The 22,653-nt window shown below is 33.1% G+C and overlaps 1 protein-coding gene and 1 pseudogene across 2 annotated transcripts; one reads left to right on the forward strand and one right to left on the reverse strand.

Moving 5' to 3' along the window:
• LOC111545159 overlaps positions 1-2,262 on the reverse strand; it is a 39,655-nt pseudogene extending 37,393 nt beyond the window's left edge.
• Positions 2,263-3,900: 1,638 nt separating this feature from the next.
• Positions 3,901-21,117, forward strand: POU1F1 (POU class 1 homeobox 1). 2 transcript variants are annotated; one of them, XM_023216066.2, is made up of 6 exons: positions 3,901-4,167; positions 7,083-7,154; positions 15,952-16,176; positions 18,269-18,433; positions 19,189-19,249; positions 20,414-21,117. In XM_023216066.2, the coding sequence occupies exons 1-6, from the start codon at positions 4,026-4,028 to the stop codon at positions 20,622-20,624; spliced, it is 876 nt and encodes a 291-aa protein (XP_023071834.1). In that variant the 5' UTR covers positions 3,901-4,025; the 3' UTR covers positions 20,625-21,117. The 2 variants fall into 2 exon arrangements, with proteins under 2 accessions (XP_023071834.1, XP_023071833.1); XM_023216065.2 differs by having other exon boundaries at positions 3,904-4,167; positions 7,005-7,154.
• Positions 21,118-22,653: the final 1,536 nt, after the last annotated feature.

The raw sequence follows: 22,653 nt of genomic DNA on the forward strand, positions 1-22,653 counted from the left end.
GAATGGTACTGCAATACACGTAAGTGTACATGTGTCTTTATATTAGAATGACATAGGATTTTTTCTGGGGTTATATATATTTTTCTCAAAATGTGATTTTCTTTGGAAACTCAGAGTATTTAAAAAAATCAATCCTTTGCTTAATTTAAGAGGAAATACAGTGAATGAATTAGGCTAAAAACACCTGGTGAAGACTTCTCTTCTGCATATTTTCTTTTATCAACTTAGATTGAAGGAGAATTTTCTTCTTATTTATCTGGTAGTTTTCAAATTGAGCTCCAATTTGCGTTATTATCTAAGTGATTATAAATGAGCTCTAGAAACATACTGAATATGGCAGCTTAAAATGTCAATAGAAAATTTCTTAAGGTGCCAAAATAACAAAACAAAAGTAAAAATAAATAAATAAGCCTTTGGATAAGGTAGAATTTTAAAGTCTGAAATCATTAAAAATGCATGCAAAAAATGAACTAAATATTTAGCTCTTACATAAAATACTATGTATAGCAAGGTCCAGCATAAATTTAGAAGAGGAGACATTAAGAAAATTTTAATCATACAATGATCAAAACAATGAAAATTAAAATTTTCGGTGTATTTGTAAAAGATACAAATGGATAATAAAACTGAATGCCCTTTAAATAAAAGGAAAAAATATAGAATCTCTTAATTAACGAAATGATAAATACAGGTAGCAAATATAAATCTGAAAACAGATCATATTAGCAATTAAAAATTCAGATTAAAATATTATCCTATCAGATTAATAAGGCATATGTATTTACACTTTATTACTAACAATGAGAATGACAGACAATTGTGAATTTTGCACCACTAATGCTAGTGTAAGATGGTATAAGAGCATCAGTCATATTTTAAGGGTGTCTTCCAAGACAATGCTCTATCCCTCCTTGTCTACAAACATCTGAATGTATCTAGGACAATCCTCCCCATTCATAAGTGTGGACCACTGAGAACCACCTTTATACTTCTGGAACTTACCAAAAAGTTATAGCCAATAAGAATATTTCTCTCAGCCCAGAGCAGTGACTGACATCTGTAATCCCAGTACTTTGGGAGGCCAAGGTGAGTGGATCATTTGAGGTCAGGAGTTCGAGACCAGCCTGGCCAACATGGTGAAACCCCATCTCCACAAAAACTAAACAAAAATTAGCCAGGTGTGGTGGCAAGCACCTATAATCCCAACTACTTGGGAGGTTGAGGCAGAAGAATCTCTTGAACACGGGAGGCAGAGGTTGCAGTGAGCCAAGATCACGCCATTGCACTCCAGCCTGGGTGACAGAGTGAGACTCTCAAAAAAAAAAAAAAAAAAAAAAAAAAAAATCATAAATGTCGACTGAGAAAGCTACAAGAGAGTCTCTTTGTCTCCTTGAAGTTTAAGGCATGATCTCGAGATTTTTGAGGTGATCATGGATGGAGAATCAGCATAAGCTATTACACAGAGATGGAAAAAAGTGAGAGACAAAAAAAAAAAAAAAAAAAAAGCAATTAGGAGAGTCAGAGAGGTGTGCCCTCATTTTCTATTCAGTCTCTCTCTATGGCCTGACTTTCTTCTTTTCTGTGAGTGCCAAGAAACTCCCGAGTCTCCTGATAATAAGCAATTCTTTTTTGCTTGACTTATTCCTGATATTTTACATCAAAATCATAATATAATTAGTTATTTGAAAATGCAAGTTAGTAATGTTTTCAAGATGTTAAAAGTTTGTAAGACTTAAGCTTAGTATTTCTACTTTTAAGAATCTATTTTAAAGAGGTACATTCCAGGTAATCCTATGGACATATTACATAGTAGAAGACTGTAATGGAAACATTTATTTCCTGACTTTACCTCATTTTAACAGAACAGGTGTTTAATTTTTAAAAATCATTATGGAAGAAATTCTAAGATTGCAATTTAAACATTTTTAGATATCATGGTAAATAACTGGGAAATTTTTATATTGTTTGCTAGGCAGATTTTATGCTACTTCATAAAATATCTTCAGTATACTTCATAAAGTATATTTTTCACATACTTTACCAACATATTCCAATGACTCTATATAACAACAGTAAAATTATTAAAGGACATTTTCAAATTCTATTTTCTATAAATATTATTTAATTTTTAACATACATGATGCCCAATAAACATATTTTTATTTAATTTTCTTAACAGAAACTCCAAATAGAATACTGAAAATCACTTTTTTGTACATGTGAAGTCTGAAAACGATCAGACTTCTGCAAGGGTACAATCATGCTTTCGATTACTTGAAACTTTCTCTCATTAGAAAAGACTAATAGAGCTTCAAAGATATAGAATTCAGAATGAAAAAAATGTCATTTTTAGAATAAATATTTTCATTCCGTATCTAATGATTTGGGCAAGCTTTTACATATTTTCCTTCAAAATACCAGCTACTTACTGACAAAGTGTTCAATTGTTTTGAAAATGTCGTATCAATATTAATGTTAAATTTGACACAAAGCAACCAGTTCCAAATTATCTTGAAACATTCCATAGTACAAAATTAATGTCTACTCACATCCATAATATCTATTCCTGTTCAATTACTTCTATTTGCTATATTACCTTAACATACAATACATAAATAGTACTTTATTTACTCATTATATACTCATAATTTGTAAAATTTTGATGCTGATATTTATCTTTGAAATAGTTGGCTCTAGCGTATTTTTTTTTTTCATTCTCATATAAAGTCAATATATTTTGTGTGAGAAGTTTGCATCTAGTTAGCAACTACTATGGTTATCTCAGGCTTTGTGGCAGAACCACCAAGATCTCAGCCTCTGGCAGAGTCTAGCTTAGTGAGAATGGCAAGGTACATAACTCACGTAGATGTGAGATTTGCATGACATAACTGTATAAATACCTAGAATACTGTCAGCATCTAGTAACAGCTTACTAAATATTGGGTTCTTGATGAGTAAACTGAAATCGAGGTAAAGATACAATTACCTATATGTTATTTGTATTTAACTTTGGTGTAATAGTGATTGCGGTTCTTGCCATTATTGCAATCACTTTTGCACTAACCTATCATTACTACATTTTATCCAATTTTTTTCCAATTTTCCACTTCTAATATAATAAAACTTATATTGGTTGTCATCGTTTTTTTCGTTTGTTTGTTTTCATACTTTAAGTTCTACGGTCCATGTGCACAACGTGCAGGTTTGTTACATATGTATACTTGTGCCATGTTGGTGTACTGCACCCATCAACTTGTCAGCACTCATCAACTAGTCATTTACATCAGGTATAACTCCCAAGGAAACCCCCCCCGCCCCCCTCCCCGTGATAGGCCCCGGTGTGTGATGTTCCCCTTCCCGAGTCCAAGTGATCTCATTGTAAAAGCTGCGCATTGTTGAGTATGAATCAGTAATTGACAACATATTTTCTCATATTTAGTCTTATACGTTTCTCTCAATATAATCTTAAATATTCAGTTTCTTAAGGTTATGTATAATAGTCTGCACTTCGTTTCATGTTATATCACAGATTTAATGAGAAGTTGTTTAAAAACATCTCATATTTATACATTCGCAATCATGTTAGTAGCAAAAAGTCACCTACTGTTTTTCAGTTTACAGTGGCATTTTTTTTTTTTTTTTTTTTGAGGGACACGTTTTCAAAGTTGTTGATTCCTCTCTAAAAGGTCTGAACTACTGAAGTTGTCAAATAAGGTTTCAGATTTCTCCCTTCCCCTCCATCTATACCCCAGAATCAGCTTATTTTTCTGCCATGGATTATGTTTGGGTAAAAAAGGAAGACGGTTCAGATTGATAAAGCAATACTCCTGGGAAAAGACTATTAACATGTATAAAGGGATTTCCTTGCAATATAAATACTAGCGCGCACCCTCCTGGTGCCTCAGAGCCTCCCTGATGTATATATGCAGGTAGTGAGAATTGAATCGGCCCTCTGAGACAGTAATATAGTAAAACTCTGATTTGGGGAGCAGCGGTTCTCCTTATTTTTCTACTCTCTTGTGGGAATGAGTTGCCAAGCTTTTACTTCAGCTGATACCTTTATACCCCTGAATTCTGACGCCTCTGCAACCCTGCCTCTGATAATGCATCACAGTGCTGCCGAGTGTCTACCAGTCTCCAACCATGCCACCAATGTGATGTCTACAGGTACTGCATCCTATGACAGTTTACATCTGGCGGGGCCTAAAGATTTCAGAATGAATGCTTTGAATCTTGGTACTTAAAAATCTCTTTGCTTCTTTCATTTTACCCCTCCAATTTAATTTGTCTTAAGTGAAGTAAGTATTAAGCATATCTAAAAAGTCAACATGCCAAAGATTTTTTAAAGAAATATTAGTAAGTATAGTAATTTAAATCATTGTTGGCTTTGTTATGAGAAAGAAAATCTGTTTTCTACATAAGGAAAGAGTGAACTTGGACATTTTAAATCTAAAAACCATTTAATGGAAATATTTATAGAATAATGAGCAAATGAAATGAATATTATAAAATAACGTAATGTTTAAAAGGTGCTACTTCTTTATCTTAAAGATTTATTTGGTGGTTAAATTACATTTACTACTATCTAAAAACAGCTATAAACCTTATATTAAACACAGCAGAAAAATCCAAATATCAACAACAATGGATTTCATAGAATAAAATAATTGAGTTTTAATTAACATATTTTTAGCGTAAGATACAGAAATTATAGCCACAAATAACTTGGCATTTAAAGCCCATTAACTAAGGTAAATTTTCTCAAGATTGCATTCTGAAGAGACTTACCTCACTTATAAGCATGTTTTAACATTTATCTCACATAACTTTTTAAAACAAAAATTAAACTTAAGAATTCAAAGGCTCAACACAATCAGCCAAATACGTATGTTTTGCCAATGTATTCATTCTTTATGCAGTAACAAAGTGTATTAAAGTTGATTTACAAATGGACAGAGACTTGAATTGAGTAAATTTCTTGCATTCAATAACAATATAATATTTACATTCCATTTGTTTTAAATGCAACCTGCCTTATATTTAGGAATGAAATTATATACATTTAGAAATCAAAATTAGAGGTGATACATTCATATTCTGATTTGAAGGATTTAAGCTCTATCTTTTATTATTATTAAGCACTTTCTAAATATATGTGTAAGTTTGGCACCAATCTTCTGGATTTTAAAGAATCTGGAGGTCAGATATTTAGACTTTGGTAAAATCATTTAATGTAAAGATTTTTCAATATTACCTTTTAAATTAAATTATGGAAATCCACCAAAGATTTCTATAATTTAATGTAAAGGGTAATATAGGAAGTATCCTCCAACATCATTTTTGGAAAAGATAATAAAGAATTTTTATCAAAAATATATGCTATAAATAAATCTAAGCAATTAACACATAGCTAATCATATATTTTAAATAGTATGTCATCCTGTAGATTGAGGATAATGAGAATAATACATTATTTCTGTGTTTGAAGATAATTTGGCCAGCATGAAAATAAAATTCAGAATTGAGATAATAATCTAGTAAAATCTAATTTTATGCTAAAAATGCCATTTGTTTACTTAAAAATAAGTGACAATTCATTTAGTAAATTCGCCTATCCTGTAGTTAACTTCCGAAAATCTGAAACGCAAACATTATTTAAGCCTTAAAATTAAAAAAGAATTATAATTAATAAAAGTGACCTACAAATGTTTTAAATTATAATAGCATTGATTTATAATATTTTAATGAAATTTTAATCATATCCATCTAATTGTCTAAGGAACTATTACAGAAACAGTGACTTAAATGGGAACACTTGAGTATTAAATGTGCTTAATGATAATTTGTTTAATTTTGGAATGCACAGTAAGACTTTTATATGTAATCATTATATTGCAAAATGACTTTAGTTCTTTTGACTTATTAGTTATAAAATAAAAATGAATACAGATTTTTAAAAATTAAACATTTTTCTCTATTTTAAAATAACATATTTTACTTTATGTCTTTAATCACTAGATTGTATATCGGTATTCTCAAAGGATTCTAACTGTACTTTATAACATCTCATTTATTAAAGAAGATAGTTATGTTTATGAAAACTAACCAATATATTCAGAATATGAAGGAAAAAATTGAGAAAATAAAATATATAAGGAAATATTGACCAGTGGTTTTATTGTCACTATTTTGCACTCCCTTTCAACTTGATGCTTTGTGTTTAAAACTTAATAAAAGTCTAATAATTCCAATTTACTTTCAAAATACACATTGATTTCCTGAAGCATACAACCATTTATGAATAGTTACGTTTATATACAGCTTTATGGCTTTATGGATGTTAAGTCACCCAATCAATGAACTTATTTTTTGACCAGCTTTATCATTAGAATGGTTGTATCAATTGTGTATATGCAGACAACTTACAACCTCATAGTTTCAACATCAAAATAAATAGATCATATATTGTTACAGGTTTTTAATAGCACTCTGAATTGGTGAGATTTTTATGATTGTATCTAATAAAAGATTAGTTGCTCTGCCATTTCCACCTGGATGAAACACATTCATCAGACAAATAAGCAAAAATACAGTGTTCAAGAGATAGTTTCTGTATTCATTCATACAGACTGCTTTATAATATCATGCAACGCAAGAATTTTAAGGGACTATTCTTCTAGTCGGTGAGTTGCAATGTTTGCAGTGAACAGAACCTACAAGAATTCTACAAGTCCCAAAAAGCCAAGGTCCAAATTGCTCAGTCACCCCTTCATGAGGCACTCGTCGCCACAGCACAGAGCACAGGATAATTAATGAAGTTCGTTTTGATGATTTATTATCTCATTACATGAGACAAACTTTGATCCCCCCTTGTTTTAACCTATTCATCAGAGAACTTACCCAAAATGAGAAAAAATATTGGCATATAACTTTAGGAACCACATAAATGTGTATTTTTGAAATAAAATGAATGTGTCTTGAATCCCTATACATTTTCTTACCAGTCCCATCTATTTTGTCTTTGATCCAAACTCCTAAATGTTTGTGCACACATTTCTTGGTGACAACGTTGGGAAACACAGCAACGGGACTTCATTATTCTGTTCCTTCCTGTCATTATGGAAACCAGCCATCAAGCTATGGAGTGATGGCAGGTAAGAAAAGTTGTCTTTTACATGTTATTGTATTTGGGGACAATTAGATGGATTTTCTGGGCCTGAAATAATTGTGATCAGAGTGTGACATGAAATTCGATTTCTTAACTTTGAAAATTACCGTTAAAAATCACCACTTCTTGTTTCCTGTGACACCCGCAGAGACCATAGGGGTTATACCTAATTTCCCTACTCACATGTCCCTGAACTGCTGTGCTTCTTGAGTTTGCTTTGTATGGTTTTTATTCAAATTCGCTATTGTCAAACTGTTAATTGTAACTTGATGCTATTGGCAGGCTTAACTTCACTAAAAATATAGTAGCTGCTAGCCTCATGTGGCTGTTTAAACTTAAATGTAAACTAAGTAAAATAAAATAAGATTTCAAATTCACTTTCTCAGTTGCACTTGCTGTATTTCAAGTGCTCGATAACCACATGTGGCTAGTGATTCCCATATCAGACAGCACAGGTGTATAGAACACCTCCCCTCATCATTATATTCCTTCTGGACATGTGGTCCATAAAGATAAATAAGACATTGATTGAAGGTAAGAGTGATTGGCAGGGGCTTTAGTGATAGCTGTTTCAGGCTTTAGCAGCCCTTTCTGAATTGCTTCTGAATGAGTCTTAGATTGAAATCATTGAAGTTACATACTTTTCTCCTATAAATAAGTAAAGTATGACTGTATCAAGTATAGCTACCTGTTTATTGATCCTTCTAGAAAAGCATTGAAGCAGAGTTTTTGAGGAATGGGCAGATCTGGCTTATGAGATCTATTCATCAAAAATTCTTGCTTAATTTCATGGCATGGCCACATAAGATTTTAATCATTTTTAAAAAGTGCACAGTTTTATTATGCACAGGATTTTCATTTGTTGGTTTATTTTTAAAGAAATTCTTTGAAAAGAACTCTTATTGATGACAAACTAAAGCTGTGTGAGAAAATGTGTGTGTGCATGTGTATGTGTGTGATAATGAGGGAGAAACTTTGGATAAAGGAATCATCTATTAGGGAAATCTTTTCTAACTGACTTGTGTTTTGTTATCATTCAGATAAGCAGTAAAAAAAAAAAAAAAAAAAAAAAAGCAAAATTCAAATATTGATTTATTCCTATAATTTTTCAAGTAAAATGGAGCAAATAGTTTAATTTTAATTAAATTGTTTAACCTTTGATGTCTCAAAATTTGTCTACTTAAGACTAAATAAAACATTAAAACTTTAAAATAATAATCCAGGAAAATATTAGTTTCTCCTACATTCTATCAAGCAACATTCTTAATAAACCAGTATCCTAACATTTATGGTTAAATGAAGACTGGGGTTCTTAACGATGACCTGTAAATTCTGATTTTTTTTTAATAATTAAGAAATAAAGCCATATTTTTTCTTCCTCTCTGGAAATGGATTATTTATGATCAACATGCTTAAATAGTATTCATAGTTAATGAGAATAGCCTTCCTCAATGATGAACTACTTTCATTATAAAGTAGTAAAACAAATGTGTTTAGCTACTAGAGGTGCAGGTGGAATGCTTTCTGTGGCCTTTACAACGTTTTGATTAGGAGACAGGAAATGACAAACACATGCTGCTGTTTCCTGGCGGAAAGACCTTACAATTCATTTACAGGAACTCCCAGGAACCAAGGTACGTCGTTAGTTTCTCTCTTAACCCAGCACAGAGGCAGTCCCTGCCAGTTGATTGAGGTTGGCACCGAGATTAAAACCAGTCACAGACCGGCGGCCAATAATCTCTTGCCCAAATACCGTCAGATAGTTTTGCTACCACCTCCCACCCCGCCAAATCAGAGAGGGCCACCGCTGGCGTCGGGAGTTTGCAGCTGGCCTCAGAATTCTAACACCCTTCCTGCTTCCAGGACTGGAGCCAATATGCCGATGTTCACATGGAGAGTGTTGGCAGCTCATGTCCTTCTGATACAAGTTTCCCCCAGCAGGAATTCAGCAAACCCTCTGCCATGAACCACTTCCTCATTACAATTAAAACGAAAAGGCCCCCGGAAGAACCTTTCAAAATGATTCAAAACCCTGGCTTAGTGACATCAAGAGCACGAGACTTACACCGAGGTCTGGAGCTATGGCTGTGGTCTAAAATTAAATATATTCTGCGACTGAAAGAAAAACTCACCATCACAAGCAAAAAGATATTTGAATTTTTTTGTTTGTTTGTTTTGTTTTTTTTTTTGAGACGGAGTCTCGCTCTGTCACCCAGGCTGGAGTGAGTGGCGCGATCTCAGCTCACTGCAAGCTCCGCCTCCCGGGTTCCCGCCATTCTCCTGCCTCAGCCTCCCGAGTAGCTGGGACTACAGGCGCCGCCACCTCGCCCAGCTAGTTTTTTGTATTTTTAGTAGAGACGGAGTTTCACCGTGTTAGCCAGGATGGTCTTGATCTCCTGACCTCGTGATCCGCCCGTCTAGGCCTCCCAAAGTGCTGGGATTACAGGATTGAGCCACCGCGCCCGGCCGATATTTGAATATTTTTGAGAGGGACTGTTAAATCTCTCTCAAAAATTTTGTTAAAATGTGATATGCTTTAAATGTCAGAATGTCTATATTGGGACATGATTCAGTATTAGCATTTGCTTCATGAGAGATTAGATCTTAGAGAATCTGAACTCTCCTGCCTTTATCTCCAGTAAACCTGCATAAATTGAGTTACAAAATACAGCAATTCAGAAATAAAAGAGAAAAGGTAAATAAGAGAGAAATGTATAAAGTACACAATAGAAACCTGATTATGTCATTTGAATTTTCTGAGAAGTCTTACGGCATGAATCAAATCAGCCACTTCCACACAATCCACAGAAGTGTCTTAACAACACCAATGACATGGTGTCACATACTCTATATAAAAGTGAAGCTACAGAAAGAACTATATTTTTAAAAGATACGAAATTATTTTCATATGGCTATGTCATTACCCATACTCTGATGCTTACATTTAGTTTGAGCATTTCATTAAATTAATAACTGACAGGAAAAGAAGAGCTATAAGTAATATTTTGTCAGGTTGGTAGGTAGAATTTTAATGATCAGATGAATTCACCATACCTAAGAGTTCAGGTGCAGGCAAAATAAAGAGAATGACTAATTGAGAGTACTGAGTTATCCATACCATTAACTAATTACTAACATGGTTCAAGTGACTTAGCACTTCTGAGTTTCAGTCTCTTCATATCTAAGTGGTGGTGGGTACTACAACTCTATTGGGATTGAGTAGTAGCAAATTTGTGTCAGCTCAGAATGATTTCTCTTTTGACCTTCTCTTCAGATACTCTTGCAGCTACATTCCTTCTGTCCTTTCACTCCTGAGAACTTAGAGAATTCAAATTCAACATCTTACAGTACAAATAATAAAAAATCGAGAATGACAAATGCTGTTCAAAGTCTCTCCTAGATAAACACAGAACAAAACAAAATATCAAAAAAGAGTTCTCACAACCCTGACTTTTGGGTTTCTGAGAGATTGTTTCTGTTCTCCAGTATCTGAAGCAGAGCACAATTCAGGAAACAAGCTCATTGAGGGTTCACCCTTTCCGCTGTCCTGTGGAAACAGCAAATCAACCTCACTGTGATGAATGTTAAACCCACCCTCTTTACATGATGTAGTGGTCAAACCAAGAAGTGGTGTGAAAGTCCTTGCTTTAAAAATTAATTTCAAGGGGAAAACAAAACAAAACGAAAACCTTGTTTAAGTCCCAAACTCTTAAACAGGGTTTAAGTCCCAAGAGTTTGGGACTTAAACAAGATGATGAGCATCCAATTCTTATTGATGAGAAATGGATATTAAAAGAAAAGATTGTTATGGCTGGAAATATTCTTGCTGCACACAAAGTGGAAATCAGCCTGACAATTGACAGGGGGTATAGTCTATTTGGGAACCCATCTTTTCATTTTTTGACGTTTGAAATTTTTTTCTCTTAATTTACTTATTTTCCTTAGTTCTTTGCTTTATTTGGCCCTAAATTGTTCTGGTTGTAACAACTCTAAGGAAACAAGTAATTCGGAAGATCTTTTGCTTCTGCATCATGAAAGGTCTTTTGGTAGCAGTAACATGATGTATTTTCACTTCCAGACTAGGGGTTGGCAACCCTTTTCTGTAAAAAACCAGGCAGTAAATATCTCAACCTTTCTAGTCTTTGTTGCAACTATTCAACTCTGTCATTGTAGCAGGAAAGCAGTCACAGGCTGTATGTAAAGAAATAGGCGTTTCAAATTAAACCAAACAGGCAATGGGCCCCTGCTGTACATGGATAGGATTTACCAATGCACACAAGTGAAAAGATCACAGTGGAAGTATATAATTTCCTTTGAATTTTTATGCCTAAGGAACACAGGGGAATATATGCAAATATTCAGATACATGTTCCTGTGCGTGTTACAAGCACAGCAGGGTGGCGTATTTTACTGTGTCCCTCTGCTTCCCCTGTTTGTTTTTTTAAGGCATCAAGCCAGTAACCTGAGATGATGTTGTAAGCTAACCACATGCTGCAAAGATCAATTTGCCCCATGCTATGGTACATTGAGTCAGCGCCTAGTAAGGCAAGTCCTATCTCTGACCCCCATTGCCTGCTTTAAAAGATTTACCTCTGTTCTTCTCCCTCCTCTGTCACACAGAAGTGCATACACAGCAATTTAGAAAGGCTCTGGTGAATTAATCTTCAACGTGAAAATGTATTTGGAACTATGGTGTGCAAACACTTCCAAGCTATGTGTGTGTGTGTGCTGTCCAGGCCTCAAGATAATTTTTCTTTATCCATGTTTCAGAAAATGTTGATGAGACCTCTGTTGCACATGACTCACCACATCTTTCATCTTATTTCTACTTTTTTCAGTAATCTAGGTTTTAAAACGATTTGAAACATGTATTGCTATACGTATCACTCCAATCACTCTCCACACTCCCCCAAATGCAGTCTCAGATGCTAGAAACAGAAGTTACTTTGGCTGTTCTTTTAAATGGTTGTGATGAAATTCTGTGTGAAGTTAGTTCCAGGAAATCTGTGACCTTGCAGATAATTGTAGATATTTTCATATAATGAAAAATAAAAGTGGGCCGGGTGCAGTGGCTCATAACTGTAATCCCAGCACTTTGGGAGGCCAAAGCAGGCGGATCATCTGAGGTTAGGGGTTTGAGACCAGCCTGGCCAAAATGGTGAAACCCTGTCTCTAAACAAAAAATTATACATAAAATTATACATAAAAAAATAAATAAATACAAAAATTAGCCAGGCGTGGTGGCAGGCGCCTGTAGTCCAAGCTACTCAGGAGGCTGAGGCAGGAGAATTGCTTGAAGCTAGAAGGCAGAGGTTGCAGTGAGCCGAGATGGCACCACTGCACACTGCACTCCAGCCCAGGGAACAAGAGCCAGATGCTGTCTCAAAAAAAAAAAAAAAAAAAAAAAAAAAAACCAAAAGCAAAAGGAAAAAAGAAAAAAATGTATCACACAACACATTTTGCTTCTTGTTCTGGATGCCAAACCTTGGAGAATGGTATTTTCTGTGTATTTTTCCTGGATTCCATTCAAAGTTTTCTCCTGTGTGTCCACTTCACCAGAGTACTTACAATGTATAAACTACCTTTCAATTTTTGTAGCTGGGTTCTGCGGCTTATACCTGTAAACCTAGCACTTTAGGAAGTTTTGGCAGGAGCATTGCTTGAAGCCAGGAGTTTGAGACCAGCCTGGGCAACACAGTGAGATCCCATCTGTGCAAAAAATTAAAAAAATTAGATGAGCATGGTGGTGCATGCCTGTAGATACTACTTAGGATGCTGAGGTGGGAGGACGGCTCGGGGCAGGAATTCGAGACTGCAGTGAGCTCTGATTTTACCACTGCACTCCAATCCAGGAGACAGAGTGACACCCCATCTCTAAAAATAAAGAATAAATAAGCATAAATAAATAAATAAATAATTTTATGGAAATAAGGATGACACATTTTATATACATTTTATTGTAATATTTTTTGTCTAAAAGCATTTGTTTAAAATAGCCAAAGGTGTTTAAATGCAGAGAAAACCTTTTAAAGGGAAGTTATTTAATTTAGTGAGTATAAACTGCCTGGAAAATGAACCAGGCAATTATTTTGATGTGGCTTGCTGCAATGCTTACTAGACTTTAGTTCTGGTTGAAACTGCAAAGTTAATTCGTTGGGCACTGAAGGCAAGTTATTTAATTTCTTTCTACTTAAATTTTCTACATTGTAAATTATGGTGAAAAATATATATCTTTCCTGACTCATTTTTTTTTTGTATAAAGACAAAGATGATGACAAATGTGAAATTAACGCAACACAAAGTGTTGCATAGAAGATTTGTAGCAGTACATGATTATGAACAGCAAGAGAAATTGCAAATAATAATAAAATTTGATAACAAATTCAGACCTTATAGTATGCATATGTAAAAAACACACAAATTGTTTATATAAGATAAACATAATTTGACATAGGTTAAATGAGTCATCTAAAGTGTCTTAAAATATGTTAAATGCACAAAATCTAACAGTAGCCTGGCTTTTCTTTGTACTCTTTCTCATGGTATTTTATCATTAAATGTATTAAGTGATACCTGATGGACCTTAATAATAAAAGAAGTGAAGGTTTTATAAATATATGTGTGAATCAATTCTGAAAGTATAAGCACAAGACAACTCTTCAGATAAATATCAGATTAAATAGATGCTAACATAAATGTCATCAGTTTTCTTTTTACATCTATTAGTCCTTCTTTTAATTTAGCAGAAAACTAAAATTAATAAAAAGCTAAAAATGAACCCCACAGCAATAAACATTTTGAAGAAAAGCTATATAATAAAAGTTGGTGAAATTGTTTTTAAGAATGTTCTCTGGGCTGATTAAGATGCCACACAATAAAGCATAAACTGGATAGTTAACTGACTTTTACAAAAGTAAACCTGGATAATTTTGGTTTGTAAAAGTAGCAGGAATTTTTTAAAGACAAAAATAGTTTCTTTCACATCTTTTTCCCAGCTTTAAAGCAGACAAATTTATTTTATGATGATTTGTTTAATCTCTCATTTGTATGTTTACTTTGCTTTAGGAAAATAATATACCCTTTTAGATGGGGTGCACTTTATAATTACATATCTTTATATAAATAATATAAACCAACAATTTGCTGAGTTGCGGTATTCTTTGCTCATTACATATTGATATATTAATGTAAGATTTATGTATTCTGGAAAATATACTATTACTCATGTCTTTGACTTGAGAATGTATGTGTAGAGTAATTATAGGTGGCATGAACTCTTGATGTATATTTTTCAGTAAGTTTCTAAGAATCATTATTGCGTGTATTCCATAGTAATTTACTTTAAAATATTTACACTTATAAGAAAATGATTAATTACTCAATATTTTTGTATAAAAATGTCTTGCTTACACTATCATCCTTCTATATATGTGGCACATTGATTCCAGGACCCCCAAGGATACTGAAATCTTCGGATGCTCAGGTCCCTAGCATAAAATGGTGTAGTATTTGCAAATAACCTAGGCACATTCTCTGCTTTAAATCATCTCTAGATTACTTATAATATCTAAATCAATGCAAATACTATGTAAATAATTGTTATACTCTATTGGGTTATTTGTATGATTTTCTGTGTTGTTATTTTTTACTTTATTTTTTAAATGTATTTAATCTACTGTTGCATCAATCCATGAATGCAGAACCCATGGATACAGAAGGCACACTAGACATGTCATTTAATATAAATTGAAGTAAAATCTTTGTCCATCAAAATTGTAATGCATTGATAAAGAAAACAAGAAACAAAATGTGTTGGAATTTGGCTTATATACTACTCTCTCACCTATACTTCCCAACTGAGATAGACTCTTCCAATGAAGAAGGAAGTCTGGAAGCAATTGTATAATAATTTCAGACCTTTTTACATTTTTTGTGCTTTAACGTATCCACTCAATAGAGCCAATGCTTTATCATTTATGGGTAATTACTTATCGTATATAAAGTCGCAAACTTCCTTGCTACTTATTTTTGCTTTTCCTTAAATAATAATCAAGAAATTATTCTATTGTATATTTTTCAAGAAATCTTGTTAGTGACTTTTTAATAGAACTTTCGAGGTTACCTTTTGTTAATGTTGAATCATTCCTCAAGCCTATTTAGCCATATTAATATATTTTATATTCTTATCATCCTTTTTCTGCCTACCTTCATTTAATTAAAAAAGATGTGATTTTTCCTAATAAAGTCAAGTTTTTACTGATTAAATAGGGGGGCATTTTTATATTGTGAAATCAATTTCCCAATCACAAGAAAACTTCTCAGCATAGCACTTAGCTGAAGCATTTAGTGCCATGAGTACAACAAACATCACCCATTATTTGTTCAATGAATTAAGAAAACAGAGTTCAATGCAGAGATTCTGGTTAGAGTTCAACCTCAGATTCCCAGGAATAGGTGTCATTTAGGAGAAAAACATGATAGCAAATGTACACTTCCGAGAGAAGTTGTTTGTTTCTATTTTAGTTATTCGCAGTCCCCTGCTTCTTTCCTATCTAACCCTATCTTTGGTTTTGCTGCTCTGGAGAAGGTAGAAGATAAATAATCTCAATTCTACTAAGCTACTTTGACTCCTTCTTCAGAAGACTGAATGTAAGGTAACCTTTTAACTATTGAGACAGGCTAGAGCAGAATAATGGGCTAAATCAGGTAAAATCCTTTCTTATATAGAAATAAGGAAGAATTACAATTGGTCTTTTTCATTTTATTTCTTTGTTTACTCACAGGTAGTTTAACCCCTTGTCTTTATAAATTTCCTGACCACACTTTGAGTCATGGATTTCCTCCTTTACACCAGCCTCTCCTGGCAGAGGACCCCACAGCGGCTGATTTCAAGCAGGAACTCAGGCGGAAAAGTAAATTGGTGGAAGAGCCAATAGACATGGATTCTCCAGAAATCAGAGAACTCGAAAAGTTTGCCAATGAATTTAAAGTGAGAAGAATTAAGTTAGGTATGTGCTTGTTAAAGGCAACGGGAAAAAGAACTTGGTTTGCAAATCTTTATTGCTGTTAAATCTCTTATATGTTACTCAAATGTATAAGATGATTGTCATTCTTCATCTGTACTGTGGACGTAGTTAATTGTTGTGGAAATCCTCCAAAAACCTTTGTTTATTGATAATTTCTTAAGAGCCTAAATAGATAATTTAAAATTAATAATACTCTTTCAAAACTTACCGACATCAACTTTAGTTTCGAAGTGCCCATTTTTAGCTATATTTTATTTGAACCGTACATATTGATATATTAATATGTAGTGAAATGTGTGAGGCCATACTTTTATATGATCCAAAAGTACAAAAGAGTGTAAGTGACGTGTAATTCTGCTTGTTTTTTCTGTTTATCATTGTTGTTAGTTCTTTGTGTATCTTTCCAATGATAGCTCATGGATAGATAAGCAAATATATATGCAAATATATGTATTGTGCCCAACATAAGTATTTTTTGAAGTTTTCGGTAGTAATTTTTCTAGAGCTCTTTTTCCTTTTTGGAGCTGTCAAGTTCCACTTTATGAATATACTGCAATTTATTTGACCAGTCCTCTCCTGATGAAATTCAGGTGGTTTCTGATCTTTGACTGTTAGAAACAAGGCCACGATGATTAACCCTATAAATGTTATTTTGCATCCATATAAATAAATGTGTAGGAAAAATGTTAGAAGCACAATTGCTCGATCAAAAGTATGTGTACTGGTAATTTTGATAGATGTTGTCAAACTGGTCTCTAGAGAAGTTGTACCAAATTTTACTGTCACCGTGAGAATCTTTTTCAACATCCTCAGGCTATATAGACTCCAAAACGGCATGAGTTTTTAAAATCTATTTCTTTTTATTTTCTGCTTAATGATATCTCCAGCATCTAGAAGAGTGTAACTAGAACACAAAATAAATAAATAGTGGTTGAAGGAAAAAATACGCTGTTAATCTTTTAGATCTTTGCACATCAGACAGGTCAAAGTGACATTTCACTGCCATTTCATTTAAAATTTATTTTATTATGATTATAAAGTGTATTATTTAATGTGCTTGACAATCATTTCTGTTTCTTTCTCTGTGAACTATCTGTTCAGAGTCTTTGCTCATTTTCTATTGAAGTGTTTTTAAAATAAAACAACTATGACAATTAACTTTGGTTAAATTGCATAAAGTGGTGTATATTTTTCAATGGATTGAAATAACAGTTCAAACCTCTGCACTTGCAGAATGAACCATAGGTAATTTAATAAGAATATTTATTGATGGACATCATATGCAACCATTTTATACATATAGGTATATAGCCTTAGGTCCTGAAATAATATGTAGCTATTACATGTAGTAAACACAGTAGTAGGAATCTTTGTGAAATTCATTTTCATTTTTCTATTTATATTACTGTGAATGTTTCAGATTACATGTTGATTATTTCAGCTGTACTCTAAAAATGTTTCAGACAAACAATAAGGATCATTAATCTGAAGATAGAGGCAATACCAAAAACTATAAAACGGGCTCAGAGGTATACGTGAAATGCGTAATCGTAACCTCTTAATAAACACGGTTTTAGGGAAAGCAGAATAATTCTTAGTTTTATCTAGTACCCTTCAACAATATCATTGAATCTTTTAGAGTTGAAATAAAAAATTTTATGATATATAACCATATATTTTATGCATTATAGTTAATATATTAAAGATTTTTGAGCATATATTATTTGATATTTAACACTAATGATAAAAAGAGCTATAATTTTCAAGTGCCTTATAAAGTGTTTAGGATACGCCTAAACACTGGCTAAATATTATGAATGGCAGATGTTTCTATCTGAATTATTTCGATGAGTAGATAACAGTAATTTATTAACTAGAAGAAATATGTTTTGAAGTATTGGACAAATACTTCAAAGTATAATGAATCTTACTAAATAATTCTGATTTGCCAAGACTATATAGTTAAAAAACAGTATGTAATAGTTGACAAAGATACAAAGATTTGTGTGACAATGAACCAAAATTAACATTTTTTGGAAAGTTGGAGCTGATGGTCTTTATTATCCCTTCACAGGATACACCCAAACAAATGTTGGGGAGGCCCTGGCAGCTGTGCATGGCTCTGAATTCAGTCAAACAACAATCTGCCGATTTGAAAATCTGCAGCTCAGCTTTAAAAATGCATGCAAACTGAAAGCAATATTATCCAAATGGCTGGAGGAAGCTGAGCAAGTAGGAGGTACTAAACTGTGTCTCTGAAGGCAGTGCTATGTTTTAACCTAAAAATAATGGCTTCAATCAGTAGGATTAATGCTAAAGCAGGAAGTTTGAGGGATTTTTTTTTTCCTCCTTTTCTCTTTGAGATGAAAAATAAACATTTTGTTATATCACACTAAAAACAACAACAAAAAAGGAAGGGCAATGTAAGTATGGAGATAAATTTATTGAGGAGAGAATAAGCTATATAAGGAAAGCTTACAAGGTAAGTTGGCATTAGCATGAAGGGGTAAAATGCTTATTTTTTTACACATCCATTTTTTTCCTCTCTTTTATACTAGAGAAATTATATGTGAATCACATTTGCATCCCAATATTAGTGTACACAAACATTTGCACACACCAGTCTTCCAAGTAAATAATATAAGCAATTGCTAGATATGCAACTTAATGAGATAAAATTATCTACTCATACAAATGTCAGAGCTGGATAAACAGTGAGGTTTGAGAGTAGTTACAGCAAGCATTCCAACAAAAGTAAAGTGAGGATATTATTTGTAGAAAGTGTCTTTGCGAGGTTAACATTTATTTCTGCGTTGATATTTTTCACTAAGGTCTGTAATAGAAAATGACTTAGACTGCAAAAATTTAAGACAAAAATGTCTGGCATTTTTATTTTGCATTGTTTTATGAAAACAAATTGAAATCCAAATCAGATAGTTTTTTTATAAAAAGTCTACTTTGTATTTGTAATTATCTCTCTTTTCCACATTATAGCTTTGTACAATGAAAAAGTGGGAGCAAATGAAAGGAAAAGAAAACGAAGAACAACTATAAGGTATTCTTTATATTAAAAGTTACTGAGGACGAAACTGGTATTTTATAAATGGAATGAGCATTTGAGTGTAATGCAGGTGTAACATAACATATAAATGTAAGGTGAATTGGGAGGCCAAGGCGGGCCTGAAGTCAGGAGTCCGAGACGAGTCTGGCCAACATGGTGAAACTCTGTCTCTACTAAAAATATAAAATGTAGCCGGTCATGGTGGCGGGTGCCCATAATCCCAGCTACTCAGGAGGCTGAGGCAGGAGAATGGCTTGAACCTGGGAGGCGGAGGTTGCAGTGATTCGAGATTGCACCACTGCACTCTAGCCTGGGCAACAGAGCGAGACTCTCAAACAATAAAATAATAAAATAAAATAAAATAGGTAAATACAGTCTAATGAAGAAACAGGATGGGTTATAAAAAAATAATGTAATAACTGTGAGAAATGGAGAGCTAATAATTTTTAACATTTGATGGAAAATTATGTATTGTTTGATTCAAGAACACTTTTGCTCCAGAAATTATGAATATAAACAGAAAGAAAACAATCATTTCTAAGAGAGTGGCCATATCTTCTCCCCTTTTAGATATAACTTATTGCTCTGGCAATGTAGTATGCATGGTGTCTGTAGTATTTAAAAATGTGACACTAGTAATCAGTGTTTCCGTCTCTTAAAGTTCAACATGACCTCTTGCATTTCAACCCAGAAAGATTGTTCATTGATCTTTTTGTAGTTTCTGTGAGACATGCTTAGGAAATACTAAAAGACAGGTTTTGTTTTGGTTGGTCAGTTGTTCACTAGCGATTTTCTTTATTGAAAACAGCCCTAAATGATTTTGGGGAGATATTTAGAAATGTCTAGGAACATCTTCATTTCCTTTTCAAGAACTCAGTGCCCTCTGGTGGCACAAAGTGGGATAAACATAGAAAGCCTGGGTCCCTTACTTCTTTCTTTCTGTGACTCTGGTGCAACTCTACCTTGCGTAAGACAAAACATCTACACATTTAACAAATTATACATTTTTCCTTGTTAAAGTGTCTTGCATGTGTGTTCAGAGTTTTTAGTTTCCTTTTCATGTTAATATTTAGGAAATTCAACCTACCTTAATTTTGATCCACCACAAACTTCACTAAAAACAACATAATTTCACCCCCTATGTCCACCCCACCCCAGCATTGCTGCTAAAGATGCTCTGGAGAGACACTTTGGAGAACACAATAAACCTTCTTCTCAAGAGATCATGCGGATGGCTGAAGAACTGAATCTGGAGAAAGAAGTAGTAAGAGTTTGGTTTTGCAACCGGAGGCAAAGAGAAAAACGGGTGAAAACAAGTCTGAATCAGAGTTTATTTTCTATTTCTAAGGAGCATCTTGAGTGCAGATAAGATTTTTCTACTGTATAATAGCCCTTTTTTCCCCCCTGTTTCATTCCTTTCTCTTCCTCAAGAAAAACAGGAATTACTTGGTTGACTTAAAATCATTTTATATCAATAGCTTTTACAGAAGCTTTACTTTTCCACCTTTTTTTAAAAAAAGAAACCAACAATTTAAATTATAGTGATGTTATTTACTTGAAATAATTATTCTCAGAGGCCACATTATACATTTTAAGCCAAATATATTAACAGTAATAAAACGATCTCTGTCTCTCTCACACACACACATACACTGACATATGAGTGTGCATATGAGTTTATAGATTCCTTTTCCAATTATGTGTGTTAGTTTTTAACATTTAAGTCAGTAATGACACATATGTAAAGCACATCACAAGAAATATCTAATTCAAAAATTAATTAGCCAATGTTCTGCTTTCTACCAACTCTACTAGTTTGTCTGAACTACAAGTTTTGAACTTAGAGCTGGAGGTGTCTTATAGTTTTATTACTACCTTTAAGGAATAAGCCTCAATCAGAATTGATACTTTGAAGCTAAAAGTTAGGGCATATAGCTGATAGAACTATTTCAAAAGAGATGTGTGGAAACATTAATTTTCGATCTTTTTATTCTTCTTAAATATTAGCTTTTTGATATGTAGATGTAGAAAATAATGCTTTATGGATTCTTGAGCCTCAGACCATTAGCCTATAAGCTGCAATAGGACAGGAAGAGATCTGGCTTGTTTTGGTGTTATTTCTCCAGGACTTGGGAAAGTTCTTGCTCATATTAGGCACACAATATTTGTTAAATGAAGGAGTGTAATGTTAACAATGGCTACAAATGTGAACGGTATCACCTAATTTTAAATTATAATGTTTTTGAAATCTCACAATCTGGAAAATTATCCAGGTTTCTATAACAAGACATGATCACTTTTGGTATAATTGATTAGAATCCGATTTACTATTTGTGAAAAAGTTTGACATATTGAGATTTTAATTTTAATTCTGAGAATTGTATCGAAAAGAACATATTTATTTAAATTATAAGAATGCATTACCTTGAAACATGCTAGTAGAAGCCAACTGTAATGTGATATTAACTTAGAATAGTGACTATTTTTTGCATTTGGAATGTAAATCTGCTGGCTATGTTTATCTAACTTATTTTATATAACAAAAGTGGTAACAATTAGACCAAATTTTATTGTTGAATTAGAATGCTTACAAAATAAATTACACTGTCCAGTCTCTTTTTATGATATTATTAAAGACCTAGCATTTTTACAGGTCATAATCTACATAGATTATATATGTATGTTCATACATAATCACCATCAATTGGATGGGTAAAATTTGATATATTACTAACAAAGATAGACATTTAACTAACAAAACAGCTTTCAGTGGCCTAATCATCCATGCTTAAGCACACATTCAGCATCCCAAAGATATGAAATACAACATTCTTATTTAAGAGTAAATTCCAAATTATTCAGCCACACAGTCATTCAAGTTCCTTCTCTGGATAACTCAATATTTCTTCGCCTACTTAAAACACATTAACTGGGGAAGGGATTCTTCAGTTTGCTAAAAGCCAGATCATGTATACATAAATGTATATGTATATATGCAAAAATGTATATATGCACTTTGAAACTTGCAAATAGAAATGTCATGCAGTATAAATCTAGATTAGTGGTTGTTTTGCATTTTAAATATGATTCCTCTGGTAATGTTTCCTCTTTATGTAACAAAAATAAGCGTGTATATATGCTTACATCATCAATATGTTTTAGATCGTAATCAGTATCATCAAACATTCATCCATAAGGTCATTCTTTTCAAGTTTAGACACTACCAGTATTGGGAACCATGTTTTTCCCTAAAATAAATTATTTTAATACTTACTATTGAAATAGCAAATTATTATTATTATATTATTATTATTATTGAGACAGAATCTCGCTCTGTCACCCAGGCTGCAGTACAGTGGCATGATTATTGTTCACTGCAGCCTCAGTCTCCTGGGCTT

This window comes from Piliocolobus tephrosceles, chromosome 2, assembly GCF_002776525.5.
Source record: "Piliocolobus tephrosceles isolate RC106 chromosome 2, ASM277652v3, whole genome shotgun sequence".
Taxonomy (NCBI): domain Eukaryota; kingdom Metazoa; phylum Chordata; class Mammalia; order Primates; family Cercopithecidae; genus Piliocolobus; species Piliocolobus tephrosceles.